Source organism: Theropithecus gelada, chromosome 9, assembly GCF_003255815.1.
Source record: "Theropithecus gelada isolate Dixy chromosome 9, Tgel_1.0, whole genome shotgun sequence".
NCBI lineage: Eukaryota > Metazoa > Chordata > Mammalia > Primates > Cercopithecidae > Theropithecus > Theropithecus gelada.
Window position 1 is genome coordinate 36,170,841 of NC_037677.1, and position 19,916 is coordinate 36,190,756.

The 19,916-nt window shown below is 43.3% G+C and overlaps 1 protein-coding gene across 1 annotated transcript in view; it reads left to right on the forward strand.

The window, feature by feature from the left end:
* BEND7 (BEN domain containing 7) overlaps window positions 1-19,916 on the forward strand; it is a 79,129-nt gene that overhangs the window by 17,207 nt on the left and 42,006 nt on the right. Inside the window, exons 3-5 of the mRNA XM_025396772.1 lie at window positions 11,868-12,209; window positions 15,048-15,170; window positions 18,753-19,018. Coding sequence (XP_025252557.1) covers window positions 11,868-12,209; window positions 15,048-15,170; window positions 18,753-19,018 — 731 coding nt within the window. The remainder of the gene's footprint in view (window positions 1-11,867; window positions 12,210-15,047; window positions 15,171-18,752; window positions 19,019-19,916) is intronic.

Genomic DNA, 19,916 nt, shown 5'->3' on the forward strand with positions numbered 1-19,916 from the left:
AATTTCAAGAGAAAGTGGCCTTAGCATGTATTCCAGGGATTACAACACATACCACACCCCAGCACCTCCCTGCTTGACTTTTCTTGCTGCCGTCTAGGTGGGTCAGTCGTTCCTGCCCAGTTTCACTGTGATGTTTTCAGGTCCACAGCTGCATCTACCAGTTGCCTTATACCCAGCTTGGGAATACCACAAGGAAAAGTTTGTAAATAATAATTCTAGATTATTTTTCCTCTAAAACAGTCATATATATTCATTTTGAAACAATTTTTAAAACAATTTATAAAGCTGAAAACAAAATAAAAAGTAAAAGATCCCAGCTGGTCTGAAGTGAGCAAGTTACCTCAGTTGATTGTTCACGGTGAGTTGTAGGTCAAACTCCTTCTACTGTTTCCCCCTTCTCACTAATACACTTGACTAGTTATTTGGGGTTTTAGGTGGTTTTTTTTTTTGTTTTTTTTTTTGTTTTTTTTGAGACGGAGTCTCACTCTGTTGCCCAGGCTGGAGTGTAGTGGCGTGAGCTTAGCTCACTGCAACCTCCGCCTTCTGGGTTCAAGCGATTCTCCTGCCTCAGCCTCCCTAGTGGCTGGGATTACAGGCGCCCACCACCACACCCAGCTAATTGTCTTATTTTTTTACTAGGGACAGGGTTTCACCATGTTGACCAGGCTGGCCTTGAACTCCTGACCTCAAGGGATCCATCCACCTTGGCCTCCCAAAGTGCTGGGATTGTAGGCATGAGCCACCCTGTCCAGCCCTTGACTAGTTGTTTTTTTTTTTTTTAATTAAAAATTTAAAAAATCTCGTCCCAATCACACTCTCCAGTGGTAACCCCTATTACCAATAGAGGTGTGTGTGAAATATGTGTGTGTGTCACAGAAAAAGAAAATAGAATTATGCTATACAACGTGTTGCAACTTTTTTCACTTAACCTAATCTTCATTTATTTCACCCATATTGACTGCCTATTTGGAGCCAGGCAGATTTAGCCCCTAGTTATCCTGTGGTGAATGAGATGGTCATGATCTCAGCTTTCTTGAAGCTAATAATTTGTCTTTCACATACTTCCAAATGACTCTAGAAGGGTCTATTTCACTCTTTACAGATATGAAATGATATAATTTCATTCTACTGCTGTACCATAATTCACTTATCTAATGTTCTGTTGATAAATGTTTACGTTGTTCCCAATATTTCCCTTATAAAATGATGCTGTAGTGAATATTCACAAGTACTTGTTGGAATATTTATGTAGGATAAATTTTGGTAAGTGGAATTGCCGTATTCTACCCCAAAAAGGTTTTATCAAATTACATCCCTACCAACAGCATATGAGAGTTACTGTGACCCTAAATTATCACCAAAAATGGCCTTTTTGAATCTATAATTACATAAAAAGGAAAAGAATTTTATGTTAATTTTCATTACATTAATAATTAGGGAGATAAGATACTTAAAATATTTATTGATCATTTTCTCTCTTGTGAATTACACGTTCATGTCCTTTGCCCAGCATCATTAGTATTCATCATCTTCTTTATTGATTTATAAGACCTCTTCCATGCATTTGAGATTTAACTCTTTGACTTGATCATTCTTGAATATTACTCAAAGTGGTGGTTTCAGACCTAGTTGCTTAATGTTGTATGCAATCACTCATCAGGGAACACTGGACAGCCATGCTATATTGATTATAAAATAAAACTTTGCTTTCCATGGTGTAAGAACATCTGGAGGAGAAATAAGTAGACAAAAGTCTTTGAATTCACTGGGTAGTTCTGTGTCCTATCGCTCTTACAAAAACCTTCATTGATCTCCTGTCACTTTGAGGATAAAGTCAGTGTCAGAATCCTTTTGTTTTTGACTTTGCCCCATTCATTGCCTTAACTCCAGCTAAGTTCGCTGATTCGCCATTGCCCACTTCACTTCTCTCTTGCCCTCAAGCTTTGTTCAGTGCCGTTCTCTTTTCTCCTCCCCAAAGTGCCATGGAAATGCTAGTGGTGTTTATTGACCATCTCCAGTCTTGCCATCTTTGTGAGGTGTAGTCCTCCCAGGGTAAAATGATCTGTTTCTCTCTGTAATTCCTGAAACACTTGTCACTTACACGATTTCTAAGGCATTGATCATGCGTCCCCTTAGTTTTGTCCAGTCATGGACACCGTACCTGTGCTTCTAGGAAGTGCAGCTGGCGATGCTGAAGAGCCTGACTCGCAGGCGCCAGCCCTTGCCCGTGGGATGGACCAGCCCACCCACCCCTAGCCTTGCTTATCAGCTGGCAAACATGTAACCGTGGGTGCCCAGTGCCGGGGTCCAGGGTCCGTAGGAAGCTGCACATCTTGGTGGGTAGAAGATTGTTTTAAAATTAAATGCAAAAACACGGAGAGTGTAGGACAGGACTTGCATTTACTTTTTAAGAGAAAACATAAGGACATCTAAGAAAATTGTTTGTTCCTTATTCCCCTCCTAGGACTCTGCCCCCAAACTTCTCATAGATACTTACTCTCCTTTGGCTTTCTGTGTTCTTTGAGGGAAGAGTTTGAGAAGCTGTGTGATAGCTCATTTTGCATAGCTGTTTGTTGCTTCATTTCCTGGTATTTCTTTGCTCTCTTTGACCCTAAATGCCCATCTCAAGCGCTTTGAGCCTTTTTGGCTTTCAGTGCCTGTTTTCCAACTAGGATCCTTGGTGTTCCTTCTTGGTACCTGTCCTGGCTTCACATCTTCAGCCATGATTACAAGGTGCTCCTGCCCCCTGGCTGTGGCTGACCCCTGTGCCGCTTAGACCTGCCCGTCCATCAGAAGAGTGCCATTATACTCTTAGAGCTGTGTACATACTCTTTTGTCTCCTGTGCTAGGCTATCAACTCCTGAAGGGAAGAGACTGTGTATTATATATATTTTTTTGTTACGTTGTGTCTCATATTTAGTAGTAGTACAGTAAATATTTATTAAGTGGATGAGTAAACCTGATAGTATCTCAACAGATTTGAAAGGATCTTAGCTATCCTTTAAATGTAAATGCCATGTATACATTGGGCGGCTTAATTATTTTCTACCTGTAGTTCTCAGCTGAACAGGACCCTCAAGCACATGTAGATATATTTGTGTCTAGATACTCCTTTTCATGGTATTTGATTCATACAATTAAATGATTCTATGGCTACTTTTTGGCCTTTCCTTTTCTGTGGCATTCAGCCTATGCAGTGTGGAGCCCTTGGAGTTCTTGAGCATCCTCCAAGGGCGGCTTCAGAAATCGGATTCTGGCACAGTCTCCTCAGCTGAGCTTTGCTCTTCTGTATTTATTGGGATTCCACTTTAGATTGCACTTGGAAGAAAAAGGGCTTGTTCCAAAAACCGTTGCCCTGTTCCATAGACTTGCTTTTCACATGGTGGTTTGCTGAGTTCGACTCCCAGTCTTGTGTGTCCCTCGTAAACATGGCGATTGTCCCTGCAGGCTGCCAGCTGGGACCTTGATAGCATCTGCATGTTAATGGGGTCTGGAAAGAGGTGCCAGCCTCAGGTCCTCAAAGCACAGGGTCCGCTTCAGATTCCTCTTCTTTCAGCTCACTTGTGGAGGTTGTGTGGAGAGCTGCCCGCAGGCCTGAAGGCCCAGCTCCGTACTGCCACCCATCTCCCATTTGACAGGCCGCCCATCAGTCTATCCACAGCATGGCTCCATGCCAACCTCTACGAGTTTTTAAGAGGAAATATTTTGGACCATATAGTGTAAACCTGGTCATCTTATTATTTCTCACTGATAAACTTTTTCTCTTTAACATGCCATTACCTCTCCCCTAAAAAATGCAAGGAGTTTTAAAAGCATTTTTCTTTAAATTATGTTCACCGTGTTGTGCAACCATCTCCAGAGCTTTTTCATCACCACAAACAGAGACGCATCCTCATTGTCACCTCTCCTGCAGATGCTTCTGCACTGCTTCTGGTATTTACGAACTGGAAAGGCCAGCTCTTTAAGACCATCTGTGGCCCCACCTCCAGGCTGGAAGCTGCATTTTCAGTTCATTGTTTTTCTTGTTGATAAAGAACAATGTCCTACCCATAATACTGCCTAGTATATTTAGAGATAATTAAGTCACTCAGTAGTCATTTATTTATTAGTGAAAGAACCCAACCCCCACTCTGTCTTTCCTTGTTCCTTTAATCTGTTCAATTGGCTTTTTCATTATCTCCTCAAGTTTCTCAATGGCCTCTTTAACATAGGACAAAACGGGACATGATAGTGTAATACTCAGTGTAGCGGTCGGATTTGACCCCACTTCTTTCAGATGCCCTCAGTCCATTCTGCTCAGGTAAGAGGCCGAACATGGCACCCCTGAGTGATGGGTTTGAGACTGGCGCAGGGAGAGAGAGTCAGTCAGTTCTGATCAAGAGGACAGTTGCCTCAGGGGGTGGGAATTCAGGAGGGATAGGTTTGACTCACCTTACCAGCTTGGAATCATAGGAAGTCATATCTTTTTAAATATTTACTAATAAATCAATGTTTTGAGTTCTCTACATGCTAGGTTAGTAGAAGATCTAGTATCTCTTTATAAGATGTCCTCCATCCCCCAAATTATCCGTGACCCTCAGGGGCTTACTCAGTCCAGAGGGGCCAGCCTACTAATAGATAGAACCGAAATATGGCTTCATGCTCAACCTCATGCACCTGCTAGCTGCGTTTCCTGTTGCCTGCTTTTGTCCAGATTTTCGTCATCAAAACTAGACTCCATATCCCCACTCCCTTGCACGCATCTTTTTCCAGTTCTCCTATTGCTGTTTATCTCTATTCAGTGACCCAAGCTGGAAACCTTGGGGTTATCGTTCATGGATTCTTCCCGCCTCCACCCCCCGCAAATCCAGCTAATCCCAAGCCCGTTTGATTAAACTTCTTCAGTGTTTCTCTCTCTCTCCATCTCTCTCCATTTCCACCCTGAAAATCCTGATAGACTGATGTTGCCATTCACAGAGCCTTCTGTGATAACATTCTAGCCAGGTTCCTCTATACCATACCAGTTTCACCATAATTTTGCCAGAATTGTTTTTGTATAGGATATATCTGATTATTTGCTATCCTTATATGAAAAGAGACCTGAATCTTAAGTTACCCAGCCTGATAACCCATTGGCTCCCGTGTGCAGTTCTTCTCCCTTCACCCTGCACATGGTGCCCTAGCGGGGTGGCCTCACTATGCACTCCAGCTCCATTGCCTGCCTCATCTCCTATGAATCTTAAACTCCTGTCTCGCGGAACTGCTGCTTGGGAAGAGGGATACAAGGTCATACACCTCTGTGAGCTTCTTCCAGGGGTTAAAAGAGCAATGTTTCGGGGAGCAAGAGGAAAGCCAAGTCTCCGCAGCCTCAAGGGAAGGGAGAATGAATACTTTTTGTATGGGGGCCACAGGGAAGGCAGGATCCACAGGAAAGAGGCGGGTCTAGCTCTAGCAAGGAAGCAGAGCGTGCGGTCTGCAACCAGGGAGGCAGTTTACCAAGTAGAGTTCCAGGGCACACAGTTAAAAGAGGCAGGGGTCAGCGGGCCAGGAAAACCAGGACCATTGTTGGGAGCAAGAAATCAATATAAAGGGATTCAGGTAAGAGATGTTGAGAAAGTTGGGGTACCTTCCAATTTGTACCCGATGATCTTTGTATCTCTGGAGCCTAGGAGGTGCTTGATAAATATTTGTCAAATAATTTATTTCTGATATATTCTCATTCTTTCCTGTTATTTGTTTACTACCTTAGTGTTAAGTTCTGGACTTCATTCTGTTTTCGGTAAGCCAGTTTTTTTCAATTACTTAAGAAAGATTTATGGAATGCCTGCTGTACATCAGCACTGGTACATTTGTAGGGCACAGATAGGGTGACTGTTACCAGGAGTTTTCCTAATAAGGAGGCGTATAGATGGGCACACGTGCAACTGCTTTGTTTTAGATGGAACTCTTTGAGTTTCATTATTAACTGATCGCATGGTCCCCAGCAACCACCAGAGGCCCAGACAAGTGCCAGCAAGAGATCTACAAGCACGGGTCCCTTTGGGGCCGGCTCCCAGTCAGGAGTCCGATTGTGGGCCTTTAATGACACTAGCACAGTGTGAGAGTTTAAGAAGTTTTAGTACTTACAGACCCCAGGGGATACAGCACACCCCTGGAGGCCACACACACGCAGGCCAGAGCGCACAGGCAGTGGAGAGAGAAGAACCCGTGGCCAGTACCTTTATTGGGTCCAGAGCGTTACCCACACAGGTTTCCCGTAGGGAGCTGTAATTCATGGGTTGAAAGCAAGAAGGCACAGGTTGCAGGAGGTCATGCAGTGACTGAGAGGGAGTCACTGTGGCATATCTGCACAGTCCACATGGGCTGCAAGGGCCAGCAGGCTGCATCTGGCTGTCCTATAGGGAGTTGGTCACCAGGCAGCAGTTGTATAAAGCAGATGTCTGGATCGACCACATTGAGGAACCGGGGGTGCAGCGAATAGAACTGGAAACTGTCAAAGGTGACAGAGCCTTGCTTCTGGAATGAAAAACTCCCACTTATATTTAAAATGAATGCCAAGGCAACATAAAATTATGAGCATTCGCTGCACTCTGTTTGTTTGTTACCATCTTTTATCGTGATTACCTGTGAATAATCATGTTCCACGTAGTGGATCCTTCTCTCTTAGCCAAGTTAAGGGAGACCTTGGGTGGTGACTTCTGTGTTGCCCTCACGTTTATCAGATCCTGCAAGACTGTGTGTCATAAATTCTGTGTGTAAAGAAACGTGATCTAGTAGAGTCTTGATATTTAGTGAGGGGGAGAATCCCGCATACAGTCTTTTTAGATCTTGTCCAAGAAGTATAGTTACTAAACTCTAAAGGATTTCAGGTTGCCAGTAAGGCAGCCATGTGGCATGGATCCATTTTAGTCAGATTTCTTTTTGTTAGTTTTTCTGAAAAGGATTCAGCTTCTTGGAAAGAGATCAGGAAAAAATGCACGGGTTTCCTTATAGCGTCCTGTTTCGCCAGAGAGCTCATTGCTTCAAAGAGCTTCCTTTTCCTGGTATCTGTACCTGGAGAAGTCATTGACTAATTATAACTGGAAATATCAATAGAAGTCAATGAATACTTCCAATCTCAATCTCCTATGTACTCACCATTTTTTTTTTTTTTTTTAATTTATCAAAGAACTTGGGTTCCACTATGATAGAAGAAGCCCATCTTCCGAAAAGGACGCATGTGACTTCTAGAGCCACGAAGTGCTTGGTTAACACTTTGGTGACGATGAAAATCCTGTGCCCCTCCTGGACTACCATATGCCCCCTGGGTTATGGTTCAGACCGTTGCTTTAGGATTTAGGAAACTAGAGAATATTCAGCGACTTGTCTCGTATCCAGTAGAAGGTGGGGGTAATTAGGAGGCGAGTCCAAGTGTAGGTGTAATAGCCCGGCCTGTCCTTTCCCCCACTAACACTGCACCACACTCAACTGAGCTTCCACAGTTCGGCCTGCTCATCTGCTCCCAGCACCCACTGTCCCCAGTTTATTTAGGTTGACTCAGGTTTTTTGTCATTGGCACTTTGAGTCTTCAGGCCTCGTTTCTGATCCTCTACCCCATCTGCCCCAAATGTGCAAGGAAACCTCTTTCTTCCTGTCTGCCAAAGCCTGTCACTCATCATCCCCTGCTGTGGGGTGGAGCCCCGGGACTCCCTCCTCCTAGGCAGCAGCTGCAGGGGTGACCTGCTCCGCTGCTCCTGCTGCTTGGTGAAGAGAGTGCAATTCAGTAAACCCCAGAGACCATTCCTGAACGTCCCGTCATCCCCCCTAAGAAACTTTCCCCACTCTGCCCTTCTTCAGCCTCCCCTGCCGCCTCTCCGCTCACCTCTCAACTCTCCTCTCCGCTCACCTCTCAACTCTCCTCTCCGCTCACCTCTCCGCTCACGTCTCAGCTCTCCTCTCCGCTCTCCTCTCCGCTCACCTCTCCGCTCTCCTCTCCGCTCTCCTCTCCGCTCACCTCTCCGCTCTCCTCTCCGCTCACCTCTCCGCTCTCTTCTCCGCTCACCTCTCCGCTCACCTCTCCGCTCACGTCTCAGCTCTCCTCTCCGCTCTCCTCTCCGCTCACCTCTCCGCTCTCCTCTCCGCTCTCCTCTCCGCTCACCTCTCCGCTCTCCTCTCCGCTCACCTCTCCGCTCTCCTCTCCGCTCACCTCTCCGCTCTCCTCTCCGCTCACCTCTCCGCTCACCTCTCACCTCTCAGCTCTCCTCTCCGCTCACCTCTCACCTCTCCTCTCCGCTCACCTCTCAGCTCTCCTCTCAGCACAGACTTCTGCAGTTACTGCAGTTTTCTGTGTTCCATCCTTTTAGTTGTTGTTGGGTTTTTGTTTGTTTGTTTGTTTTTTGAGATGGAGTCTCACCCTGTCGCCCAGGCTGGAGTGCAGTGGTGCAACCTCGGCTCACTGCAACCTCCACCTCCCAGGTTCAAGTGATTCTCCTGCCTCAGCCTCCCGAGTAGCTGGAACTACAGACGCGCTCTGCCATGCCCGGCTAATTTTTCTATTTTTAGTAGAGGTGGGCTTTCACTGTGTTGGCCAGGCTTGTCTCAAACTCCGGATCTCAGGTGATGTGCCCATCTCAGCCTCACAAAGTGCTGGAATTACAGGTATGAGCCACTGTGCCCGGCCCCGTGTTCCATCCTTTAAAATGTGCCACAGTGAGCTAAGCCATGAGCTTACTTCCTCTGAGGACGGACCTGCTTCTGGCCTCCTGCCCTCTTCCTTTCAGCACTGTTTCTTCCTCCTCAGTACCCCCACGTCCTGATTTTTTGTGTATTTGTTTCATTTTGTTTTGCCTATGGGAGACATGTTTCTGCACACGGCAGGGGCGGCCCACTGTCAGAACTGCTCACACCTGCCACCTTCCTCCCCCATCACCACCTGCAGCTTATGGTGCTGGTTGTCAAAATGAAAATACAAAGTTACGGAAAACTCAGGTTGTATTTTCAGCCATGTACTTTTCATAGGCAAAAGTTCTGGAACTCTGAAACTGAGGTCATGACAAAGCAGATTTGCCCTCGGAAGGTTCCAGAATCCTTATGACACCTGCCTGTTCCTAATGGTAGCACTGTATCCTAGCATTCTATCTACAAAGCGGATGCAGGACCTTTGACAGGAGACACATCTGTTCTCCTGTGATGTGTCAGTTAGCGTGGAGAAGCAAGCTGGCTTGGACTCGAGAGCCAGGATGGGTGTCTGCCCCATGTGTTGTGGCTATGACTGCTCTTTTCAGGGAACCTGGGGTCGGGGGAGGCGGCCACCAACCTGTGTCAGCGAAGGCTCTGCACAGCCCTCAATGCAGGTGCGCCTGGCCTGATGGGGAGGGCTGTGAGTGGAAACCACACAGAAAAGATACCTGCTTTTGCTTGAATTGTGGTGTTAACTAGCCGGGAATGTATGTGTCTGGTTGCTGAAATTAATGCCACATTTGCCTGTGGGCTTATCTTTCAGGATTCCTCTGGGACCTCTTCCAGACACACCCTGTTCCATAGCCTCTTGAGAGAGTAGTAAATTTTGCTGACTCTGCATTATTTAAATTTCACTTGGTCATTCATTCTCATAAAATCTGGAATATGATTTATTGTTTATATATTGTAAATTTCACAGGGGTTTGAAGTAGAAATAGTTTTTTCTCAAATTAGAATATTTCTCCTCTCAAGCATATGCCAACAACACATAGCAATATTGTAAATTTGGAAATCTGTGTTATTTCTGTGTTTACCCATGTTCAGTTAGACAGAATTAATATATTCTGTAATGTTTTTAGTATCATTTTAAAAAACTAAAGATATTTACTTCAAAATAGTGAACAGTAAATTCAAAATAACCTTCCTTATTTAGTAACATAACACATGTATTAATAAGCTAAATATCTAACTTGAAAGCACAAAATGGCTAGGTTATTGTGCAGTTACCAGTTCTACAGCGAAACTTCGCTTATATGATCCTAAGTGCATTAAAACATCATTATATTGAATGTGCTGTATTTATTTGTAGGAGCTGTATTTTTCTTAACAGATGCTGTCTGTTAGCCTTTTCTTTTTCTTACAGTTTAAATTTCAAGCGTTTATTAGAGTAACTGCATGAATGTTTACACGCACATACCCTGGCCTAAGAATTTTTTTTTTTTTTTTTTGAGACAGGGTCTGCCTCTGTCACCCAGGCTGAAGTGCAGTGGCATGATCTCGGCTCACTGCAACCTCTGCCTCCAGGGCTCAAGCAATCCTTCTGTCTCAGCCTCCAAGTAGCTGGGACCACAGGCATACACCACCACGCTGGGCTAACTTTTGTCCTTTTTGTAGAGACGGGGTTTCTCCATATTGGCCAGGCTGGTCACAAACTCCTGAGCTCAAGTGATCTGCCCATCTCAGCCTCCCAAAGTGCTGGAATCACACATGTGAGCCACCATGCCCAGCAGTGGCCTAAGATTTTATTTTATCTTCTGGGTTTGAGGAAAAAAAATCCTTTTCTCTTCATCTTCATGAAGATATTGGCTGATGCACAGTTTAAGAAGATAATGTGTTTGAAATAGCTCCTAATAGATATCATTATCCTTTGATATTATTATTGATAGAAAAGATTTTCTTTCTTTTTTTTTTTTTTTTTTTTTTTGAGATGGAGTTTTGCTCTTGTTGCCCAGGCTGGAGTGCAGTGGCGCGATCTCACCTCACCACAACCTCCTCCCCGCAGGGTGAGCTGGGTTCTCCTGGCTCAGCCTGCTGAGTAGCTGAGATTATAGGCATGCACCACCATGCCCGGCTAATTTTGCATTTTTAGTAGAGACAGGGTTTCTCCATGTTGGTCAGGCTGGTCTCGAACTCTCTACCTCTGGTGATCTACCCGCCTCGGCCTCCCAAAGTGCTGGGATTACAGGCATGAGCCACCGCGCCCGGCTGAAAATATTTTCTATCTGTACAATATTATAGACATCTTTAAGTAATATTTATTAAGTACTCCCAGTGCAATATAGAAGTTCTTTAATTTAAAAAAAAATTCCTGAGTTGGGAGAAAAATCTTTAAAAAAAGAAGTCAGTGTAGGTGAGGTGGGATTTCACAGTTGCCTGTGACCTCTCACACGTAGTTATGCTGCAGGGGAGGTGGCAGTGCGTTTGGCGTTGGGGGGAGGGCGGGGTGGGGAGGCTGCACTTCCACCCTTCCAGTGCTGGTACCGCCAGTGACCTCGAGTGGCAGGGACCCCTCGGTCGTCACCAGGTTGATGTGATGGGAATCAGGGTGCCAGAAAGACAAAGCCCCCTTGCTCGCCATGCTGCCACACTCAGCGCCTCTCTCTCTCCTCGGCCATCCTGTCTGAAGGTGATGTCTCCAGCGGCAGCAGCGTGTCATCCTGGAGGACATTGTGTCAGTAGGGAAGCCCTGCATCCCTGCCAGTCCAGGCTTGCTTCCTTGTCCTCGCCCCGCCTGCTGAAGCTGACAAGACAGCAGAGCGCGTTAGTGACCTGCCCGTTCCTCACGGGTGGCTGTGGCACATCAGAGTAGAGGGGTTCCGCTGTCCAGTTCTATCCTTGACCTTCTGTCTCAGCCTGTTTCCTCATCACCTTCTCACTCAGAAAATGCTTCCAAAGAGGGAATGTGATGTTTGTTCCTGATGACACACTCTCAAGAAACCTCTTTTATCATAGGAGACTTGCAGAGATTAAAATGAGAGGCACCAGGAATATGGTGGGTTTTTTCAGACCGTAGTCAGTTTTCCTGCCTTTGCATTTTACAGATTAAGTGTATAGAATCAGTCATCTTATTTCCAAAGAAGGGTTGTTTTTTCTTTCTCTTGTTTTTGGTTAGTGAACTGTTTTTCTTTTTCACTAATTTAGAGTGCTAACTTTGGCCCTGTTTCCATTAGGAGATGAAAGCATGGAAATAAAAAAGCAAATTACAGGGATGAGAAGATTGCTGAACGACAGCACTGGGCGGATCTATCAGCGAGTTGGCAAAGAAGGAGAGAAACTAAAAGAAGAGCCCCAGGACCTGGATTTAGTCTGGCCTCCGCGTTTGAACTCCTCTGCTGAGGCCCCACAGAGCCTCCACCCGTCTTCACGTGGTGTGTGGAATGAGCTACCGCCCCAGAGTGGACAGTTCTCAGGGCAGTATGGCACCCGTTCTAGAACCTTCCAAAGCCAGCCCCACCCTGCTGCAAGCTCCAATGGTATGGTTGTCAACAAACATTCAGAAGGCTCTCATGGGGGTTTGTACCGTTGTGTTTTATTTCTAAATATTCAGTGTGTTGAGTTCAATTTATTAAACCCTCCCATAATTACCTGCCTTTGCTGAGTTACTTTAAAAGACAGGGAGACACAAAGGAAAGAGTTGAAGACTATTAAAAAACAGAATTGAGAATTAGGAAAGACAGGGGGTTCTATATTATAAGTGAAGTTTTCGTGGTAGAGATTTTAGCCCTTTAAGAAGTAAAAATGATCATTTTGTGCCCATATACAGATATTACTGTCATAAAAAAAACGAACATTAGGGCAGAAAGAGCTCCCCATTGTCTTTAAAAGAAGCTTCCTGGTCCTATGGTGTGTTAGTAACATATCCTCTTGGTTACTCCTTCACCTTTCTCATTATCAGAAGAGTCCCAGATAAAGGCAGGGGCGGGGGAGGGTCAGTGATAATCCAGCATCCCACACCAGTACTGAACCCCGTGATCCATATTTTATAACGTGCTTCATTAGCAATGGAAAGTATTCCTTTAAAGTAAAATTTTCTCAATTTAAGTTTCCTAATTGTTAAGAAAAGAATCAAATGACAATTTTTTTTTTCAAAGCTTAAGGAAAAAAACCTGATACTTTTTGTGGTCATATTAGTTTTCTATCCAGCCACATTGGATGCTGTAATATTTGTTCTAAAACTATGTAGAGATGTGCAGATCTATGTTTTCACAAAGAGAACAAGAAAAAGGTAAGAAAGCATTTTCAGTTTCCTAAAGAAGTTAAGGATTTTTTTCCATTCATTTTCATTTCACAATATCGTTCAAGAAAAAGAGAACTGTTTTGACTTTTTTTAAAACCGCAATTTGCGGTTCAGAGGCATGAAAAGCCATCCTGAGACATTGATGAGACAGGGAAGGACCCCAGAGATGTATGGGTGTCTTGTCTTTCTCTCAATATTACATAAGCCAGTATCAAAGTTCCCACGCTGGCATGCATCCAGGTTAGAGGGACACAGCTCTTTAAAGACTCCTCCATAAAAGTAAAAAGTCAGTTCTCTTTAAAATTAGAAAATGATTTATAACAAGCTGAAAAGGTTTGGTTTTGTCCTCTAAAAATGATGAAGATGGTACTTAGAATAGTGACTAGAAATATTCTTTAAGACCTTCCTAACTCTACTACCATGGAAGAGACAATAAGAGAAATAAAATACCCTTAGGTATGAATGAAGTTAATAAACCCCACATCAGTAAGTTTTGGGTAAACAGTGTTCAGTTTCCCAGTATACAGCAGGGACAGTGGATTTACTTTGAAAAGTATCAAGTTAGTAAAAGTTGCAAACATAAATTCCCCCATATCAGTTTGAGAATAGATATCGATTTTATGTTTTCTGTAGAAATATGGCTAGGCGTGGTGGCTTACACCTGTAGTCCTAACATTTTGGGAGGCTGAGATGAGTGGATTGCTTGAGGCCAGGAGTTCAAGACCAGCCTGGCCAACATGGCGAAACCCCATCACTACTAGAAAATACAAAAATTAGCCGGGCGTGGCAGCGCATGCCTGTAGTCCCAGCTGCTTGGGAGGCTGAGGCATGAGAATCGCTTGAGCCTGGGAGGGGGAGGTTGCAGTGAGCCAGGATCATGCCACTGCACTCCAGCCTGTGCAATAGACTGAGACCCTGTCTCAAAAAAAAAGAAAGAAATACATTACATATAACTGTGACTACTTTAGTATTTAATTGGGATTATTTACAATTTTAAAGTTGTAACATTACAATCTTGCTACAATTTTGAATGTAAATAATTGTACCACTACAATCACTAAGTTATCTTGAAGTATTTCATGGTTTTGCTGTGGTAAATTTTTCTACAGTATTCCCAAATAATGCCTATTACAGGATTTAAGGTATATAAAGTATAATAAAACATGTAATTGGAACAAATCCATGGAACTTACCTTGCTGGCCTGTGAGAAAATGTAAGCGCTGGAAGTCTCTAAACTGCTCCATTTTATGGTGGTCAGGTGAATAGGTGCTGGAGGGAACCCACTGTAAGAGCAGTGTCCAAATGTCCCATTTTATTCTAAGGACAATGGAAGATACTTGCTTACCTATGAGAGAAACAGAATAAGATAGGTTTACTAAGGAAAAGGCGTTAAATGTAAACAGTGCAAAAGAGGCTATGGCAAGGGAAAGATAAGACATGGGAATGGAGAAAAGAGGTAGAAAGATTTTCTTGATTAAGTTGAAGAAAAACCAGCCAGCCCACCAGTACCCTCAAACCCATCCAATTTGAATATATCCTCCCATCCCTGCTCCTCTGTGCTTCCCCACCCCAAACGCCACACCCAGAGAGTATTCTAAAACTTTTCATGGGTGCACAGTTCTTTGTTTTTGAAATAATGTGCTTAATATCAAAACTATTTTCAATAGAACTCATTTAATTTTTAATATGAACTCTTAAACACAGCTACCAAATTTTTTTGCAAGGCTGTTCTCGGGGCTTGCTTTTTGTGTGAACTAGCGTGAGTGTGTTTCGAGTGAGTTTTTGAGGTATTGTTATTTGAGATGAACGGCTCTGACAACAGGGAGGCCTGCTGTGCCCACTCATTGTGTGCGTGTGTGCATGCAGGCTCCCACACCGCGCCACAGCACGCACCTTACAGTATGGGAGCCTGGATAATTAGATAAAGTCAGACCCCCAGATTTAGCTTGTGATAATTAGTGGGTACGTTTTCCTTAGGCACAGCTTCATCATAATCGCACATGCTTCAAAATCCTGCCAAGATACTTTCTTTTTTCTCCCCACCCCTTTATGATTTTTTTTTTTTTTTTTTTTGGTTTGTTTGGAGTAGTCATTCTTTTCTTTCATGCTCAGGAGAACTTCCAGTGGTGAATTCATCAGCTGGATCAAACTGCTGTACTTGTAACTGCCAGTCAACGTTGCAGGCCATTCTGCAAGAACTCAAGACCATGAGGAAATTAATGCAAATTCAAGCAGGTACAAGGATCAGGCCTCAGAATGAGTCCTTTGATTTTTAATGCATATCTGACATCTTCCATTGGAATGTTCATTGTGCTTTTATTAAAGCCTTCTTCTCACCTTGCTGTCTTGCTGTGCCTTTTCAAGTATCTGTTTTTTCAGCTTTCTCTACAATCCGTTTTTCCTTTAGCAAATCAAACATATTTTGTCTTGCAACTGATACAGCTCATATAATTATGTGTATGTACTCAATAGACTTCATTCCATGATCTCCTAGTATTTCACAAATGTCAGTTAATTAAATTTGGGAACAATTGTGTATGGAGGAGCCCTGGAGGAAGCATGGGCTTCAGTGTTCAAGGACTAAGCAGATAAGAAATGTGGAGCCCCAGGCTGTGCTTTGTGGCTTTTCTCTCCTGTTCAGGATGCGGAAGCTCAGAGATCCTCCCGTTCTGTCGTCTTTGTTTATGTTACTCCTTTTTGTTTTCACTGCCGTCAGGCAAGTTGAGGGATGGAAGAGCGGTGGATTTATAATTTGGGATTGGACGCCAATTTCTGCTCTTGATGCTGTGTGGCGTGTCTGAGCTTCCTGTTTCTTGTCTGTAAATGGAGAATTCATGTCGAACTCACAGGGCTGTTGTCAAAATAGAATGATGTAGTGGTTGTAAATGAACTTAATAAGGCATGGTACAAGCCTAAGCTGTTTCATTAGCGTGGCCTTTAGGTCCATGGAGCGTTCTATGGAAGTCTGGAAGTCTAGGTCTTCATTATAGCAGCTGTATTTTCTGATCTTCACAACTGAAGGAAAACAGAATTGTTTTTGTCACAGGTACAAGAAATAAATCATTGTATTAAGTTTTCCCTCTTGTCAAGGGACATCACCACTTGCTCTTAGCCATGTCGTGACTAGCTTTCCTGCCCTTTCCTCAGAATGGTAGTCCAGAAGGTCGTCACTCAGAGGCTGTTCAGGATGCCATTTAGTGAATTCTAGTATAATTTTAATATTCAGTGATGTGGTTTTGATATAAAAAGCTTAATACTTAGATTTATCAGTCACCCAAGATCACATTGAAGTAATGTGAGCTACTTTCTGAAAAACAGCATCTTTTTAAGCACTGAATTTGGTTTTACCCTAAGGAAGCATTTTGCTCAGGTCAGTAAGCGTTGGACTCACCTTGTTCCACTACGATAATCTGTGTTCTTATTAACCTGGCAGAGGTTAACATCTCCTAAATAAGGAGCTCAGAAAGAAAGGTTACTTCATGATGTTCGGTTTCTTTTCTCCAAGGAGGAATTTGTTCGCACTTAAGAAAATATGCATATGAAATTGTAATGATTTGTTTTGTCACTTAAGCTCCTTACTACTGAAATGGCAAACTACAAATTGCAACCATTTAAATCCTTGACGGAAGCCTTTTTAGAATCTATTAAGTAAATGCCACTTTGTCGCTGTGTTTTCTTTTCTGAACCTTTGCAGATTAGGGAGGTAAACGATTCCAAAGCTGTAGGATGGCACAAAGGATAAACTGAATAAATTACTCTCCTTTAATTTTCTTAAACTTAAAAATTTGTGTCGTGGCTAGATTTACTAAAGGTTTAATGCCTGAAGACTTAGATTTAAATTACATTTAGAAAGTTTCACCTTTCTTTTAAGAAGACAAGGAATAAGACCTAGAGGTAAGATCTGTATGCCAGAGACTCGGGCTGTGTCTAGATTTGCAAAAGAAGAAAAACTCAGATAGTCCCCATGTTCCTTAAACCAAAACATTTTCATTTTTAATTTAGAATCATGACGCTCAGCGAGGCCTGGAGCCTAGGCCATCGTGATCATTCTTCGGGGTCCCTTTTATTCTGAGGGTACAGACCCAACCTTGAGGGGGAATGCAAATAGAGCAAAGAGAAGTTGCCAACTCTGGCTGCACAGCAGAATCACTGGAAGAGCTTTCAGACAATGCTGGTTCCCAGGCAGCATGTCTGGAAGTGTCAGTTCATTTAGTTTGGGGTGGGGCTGAGGCATTTCAGTTTTTTTGTTTATTTTTGTTTTTGTTTTAAGACGGAGTCTCGCTCTGTCGCCAGGCTGGAGTGCAGTGGCGCGATCTCGGCTCACTGCAACCTCCACCTCCCAGGTTCAAGTGATTCTCCTGCCTCAGCCTCTCGAGTAGCTGAGGCTACAGGTACCCACCACCACGCCCAGCTAATTTTTGTGTTTTTAGTAGAGACGGGGTTTCACCATGTTGGCCAGGATGGTCTCGATCTCTCGACCTCGTGATCCGCCCGCCTTGGCCTCCCAGAGTGCTGGGATTACAGGAGTAAGCCACCATGCCTGGCCCAGCATCTCAGTTTTTTTAAACTCGAGTGATTCTAATGTACAGCCAAGGTCGAGAGCCAGTGAGCTAGACTAATTACCGGTTTAAAAGCTTCTGTGCTCTTATGTAGTGCAATTAGTTTGCTTCTAATATTTATGAATTGCTTTTGAGTTTGGAGACAAAAATATCAGGATCAAAGTGTAAATATTCTTTATTTTCGGACTGATAAGAGGTAAGAGGAGGTGATCCATGTTTATGTGCCTTTAAAGACCTTTAGTTTACACTTGTCTTATAGGTTCATTCCTATTGAAAAGCAGAGACATCCTATGGTCATATTTAGGAAGCTATATTAATACTTGAGGATTTAAACAATGATTCCATATTTTCCAATGACACTTTCCAAGAGAGTATGTTTAAATGGCTAGCAGACATTACTTCTCAGAGTGCACCTGTGAGAACTATAATTTACCATCCCGGATTTCTTTAAGTATAGAATCAGGTTGGATACTTGGTTCCTGCACTGTGCTTTTCATCTTTGGAACTGTGTCTGGATTTCACTGACTTGCTTGACTTGTACAGAATGATATTATTGCTCCTTCAATTATGTGAAACCGAGGTCTAAAGAAGTGGCCTGGTCTGAGGCCATGTAGAAGGGTGCTCTGGAGGTGGCTGATGTGTGGAGAATATTTGTTTGGTGAGGAAGGATTCGCTGGTCCTAATTAAGTAACTAACAGGCTTTTCCCACATGCTTACTGGTCCCTATTGTAGAATCATCCCAGACTGCCACTTTTGATCAGTCTCTCCCAAATGATCATCGCTGTCTCATCTTTGTCAGTTCTGGCAGCTGTAGATTATTAGAAATTGATCAGTCTAACCCCAAACGACAGTTGGAATAGTCCTGAAACAGGCTGACCAGGAAGCACAGCCATCTCCACCTAAATTCAAGTTCCGAAGTTCTCATTTGTTTAAAACCGTCCTATGATTTATGAAGCCATGCTCTCTGTTTTCTCACAGCTCACGATGCTTTCCCAGCATCGAACCCAACAGCAGTATGCTATCACGATTCACCTGCAGTAACGCTTTCTCCTGAGTATTGTTCTGCCTTTAGGACCTGAAAGTGCTTCAGAGCCTGTATTTGGTAACCATTAGGTCCAGTGGAAGATTTATTTAGTGTGCTTCATCCTGGAGTTTTCCTCGTTTCGGTTTCAGTTGTAGATCACATGGATAGACCGGAGATAAGTTTTCCTCAGTCAGACACACGTGCCTGTACCATATTTTTGTTTATTATTCGCAGTTGGAACTCAAAACAGACAACAACCCCCAATTTCCCTTATATGCTCCCAGCGAACTGCTGTCTCACGAAAGAGAAATAAAAAGAAAAAAGTGCCCCCAAAGACTGTGGAACCTCTTACTGTGAAACAGAAGCCCAGTGGGTCAGAGATGGAGAAGAAGGCAGCGGTGGCCTCTGAGGTATCTGCTCTCCAGGCAGCCGAGCACACCTCCCCGGAGGAGAGCCGCGTTCTAGGATTCGGCATTGTTCTGGAATCACCTTCCTCAGATGTAAGTTGCTATTTTCTGGCTGCTGACTCTAATGCTATGTAACTTTCAGGAATTTTATAGTATTTATAGATTTCCCTTTTGACAACTAGAGAAACTTGCAGAATATATGTGGGAAAGAAGAAAAGAAGAATGGTAATAATTTTCTTGTCTGGAGTTTTCTTTTCTGAAAATTTTATGCCTTATTTATTTAGACAGGTTTCCAGTCTTTGTCTCCAAAAGGAGGAGGGTGATGGCGTAAATAATCTGCTCACTAATTTCTTTTGCATTTTTAATTTTGCAGTGGCAGTTTTCAATTTCCTTAGTGTAGAGACCTAAAAGAATATAATTAAATCCTTTGTAGATGGGCGTAAATGAACAGAACCATACAGATAAGGTCACACCTTTCTGGAAACACAAACTAATAATAAAAAAGGAGCAGTCGTGCTAATTCTATTTTATAGATGCAAGCCACACTGCTAATTAGGTGGCAGCGCCATGCCATTTACTCCGTGTAATGATAGGTTAACGCTCTGCAAAGGTTTTTCTATTTTAATATCATAGCCAGAATGTTGTTGCAGTCCAGAATGTTGGATGACATCTGAGATAACCATCTGACTTGCTATTTTACATTCATAGGACCATAAACGAATTTGTTTAATTCTGCACTATATTTGCAATTGCGTTTCTGTTTACAATGCCTTTCTCTGAGTATGTTTGTGTTGTGAACCTTAACTTCTTGGGAGAGTTCTTAAACAAGAATGGGGGATCTGTTACTATCAGATTGCACAGGATGAGAATCCTGCTGCGAACTCCCGCAGGCCTGTATAGGACTGGAGGTTGGCCGTTCCTTTTAAACTTTAAGTGGGAAACAAATTGCTTTTTTAAAAAGTGTTTAAACATTTTTGAAAGAAATTGTGGG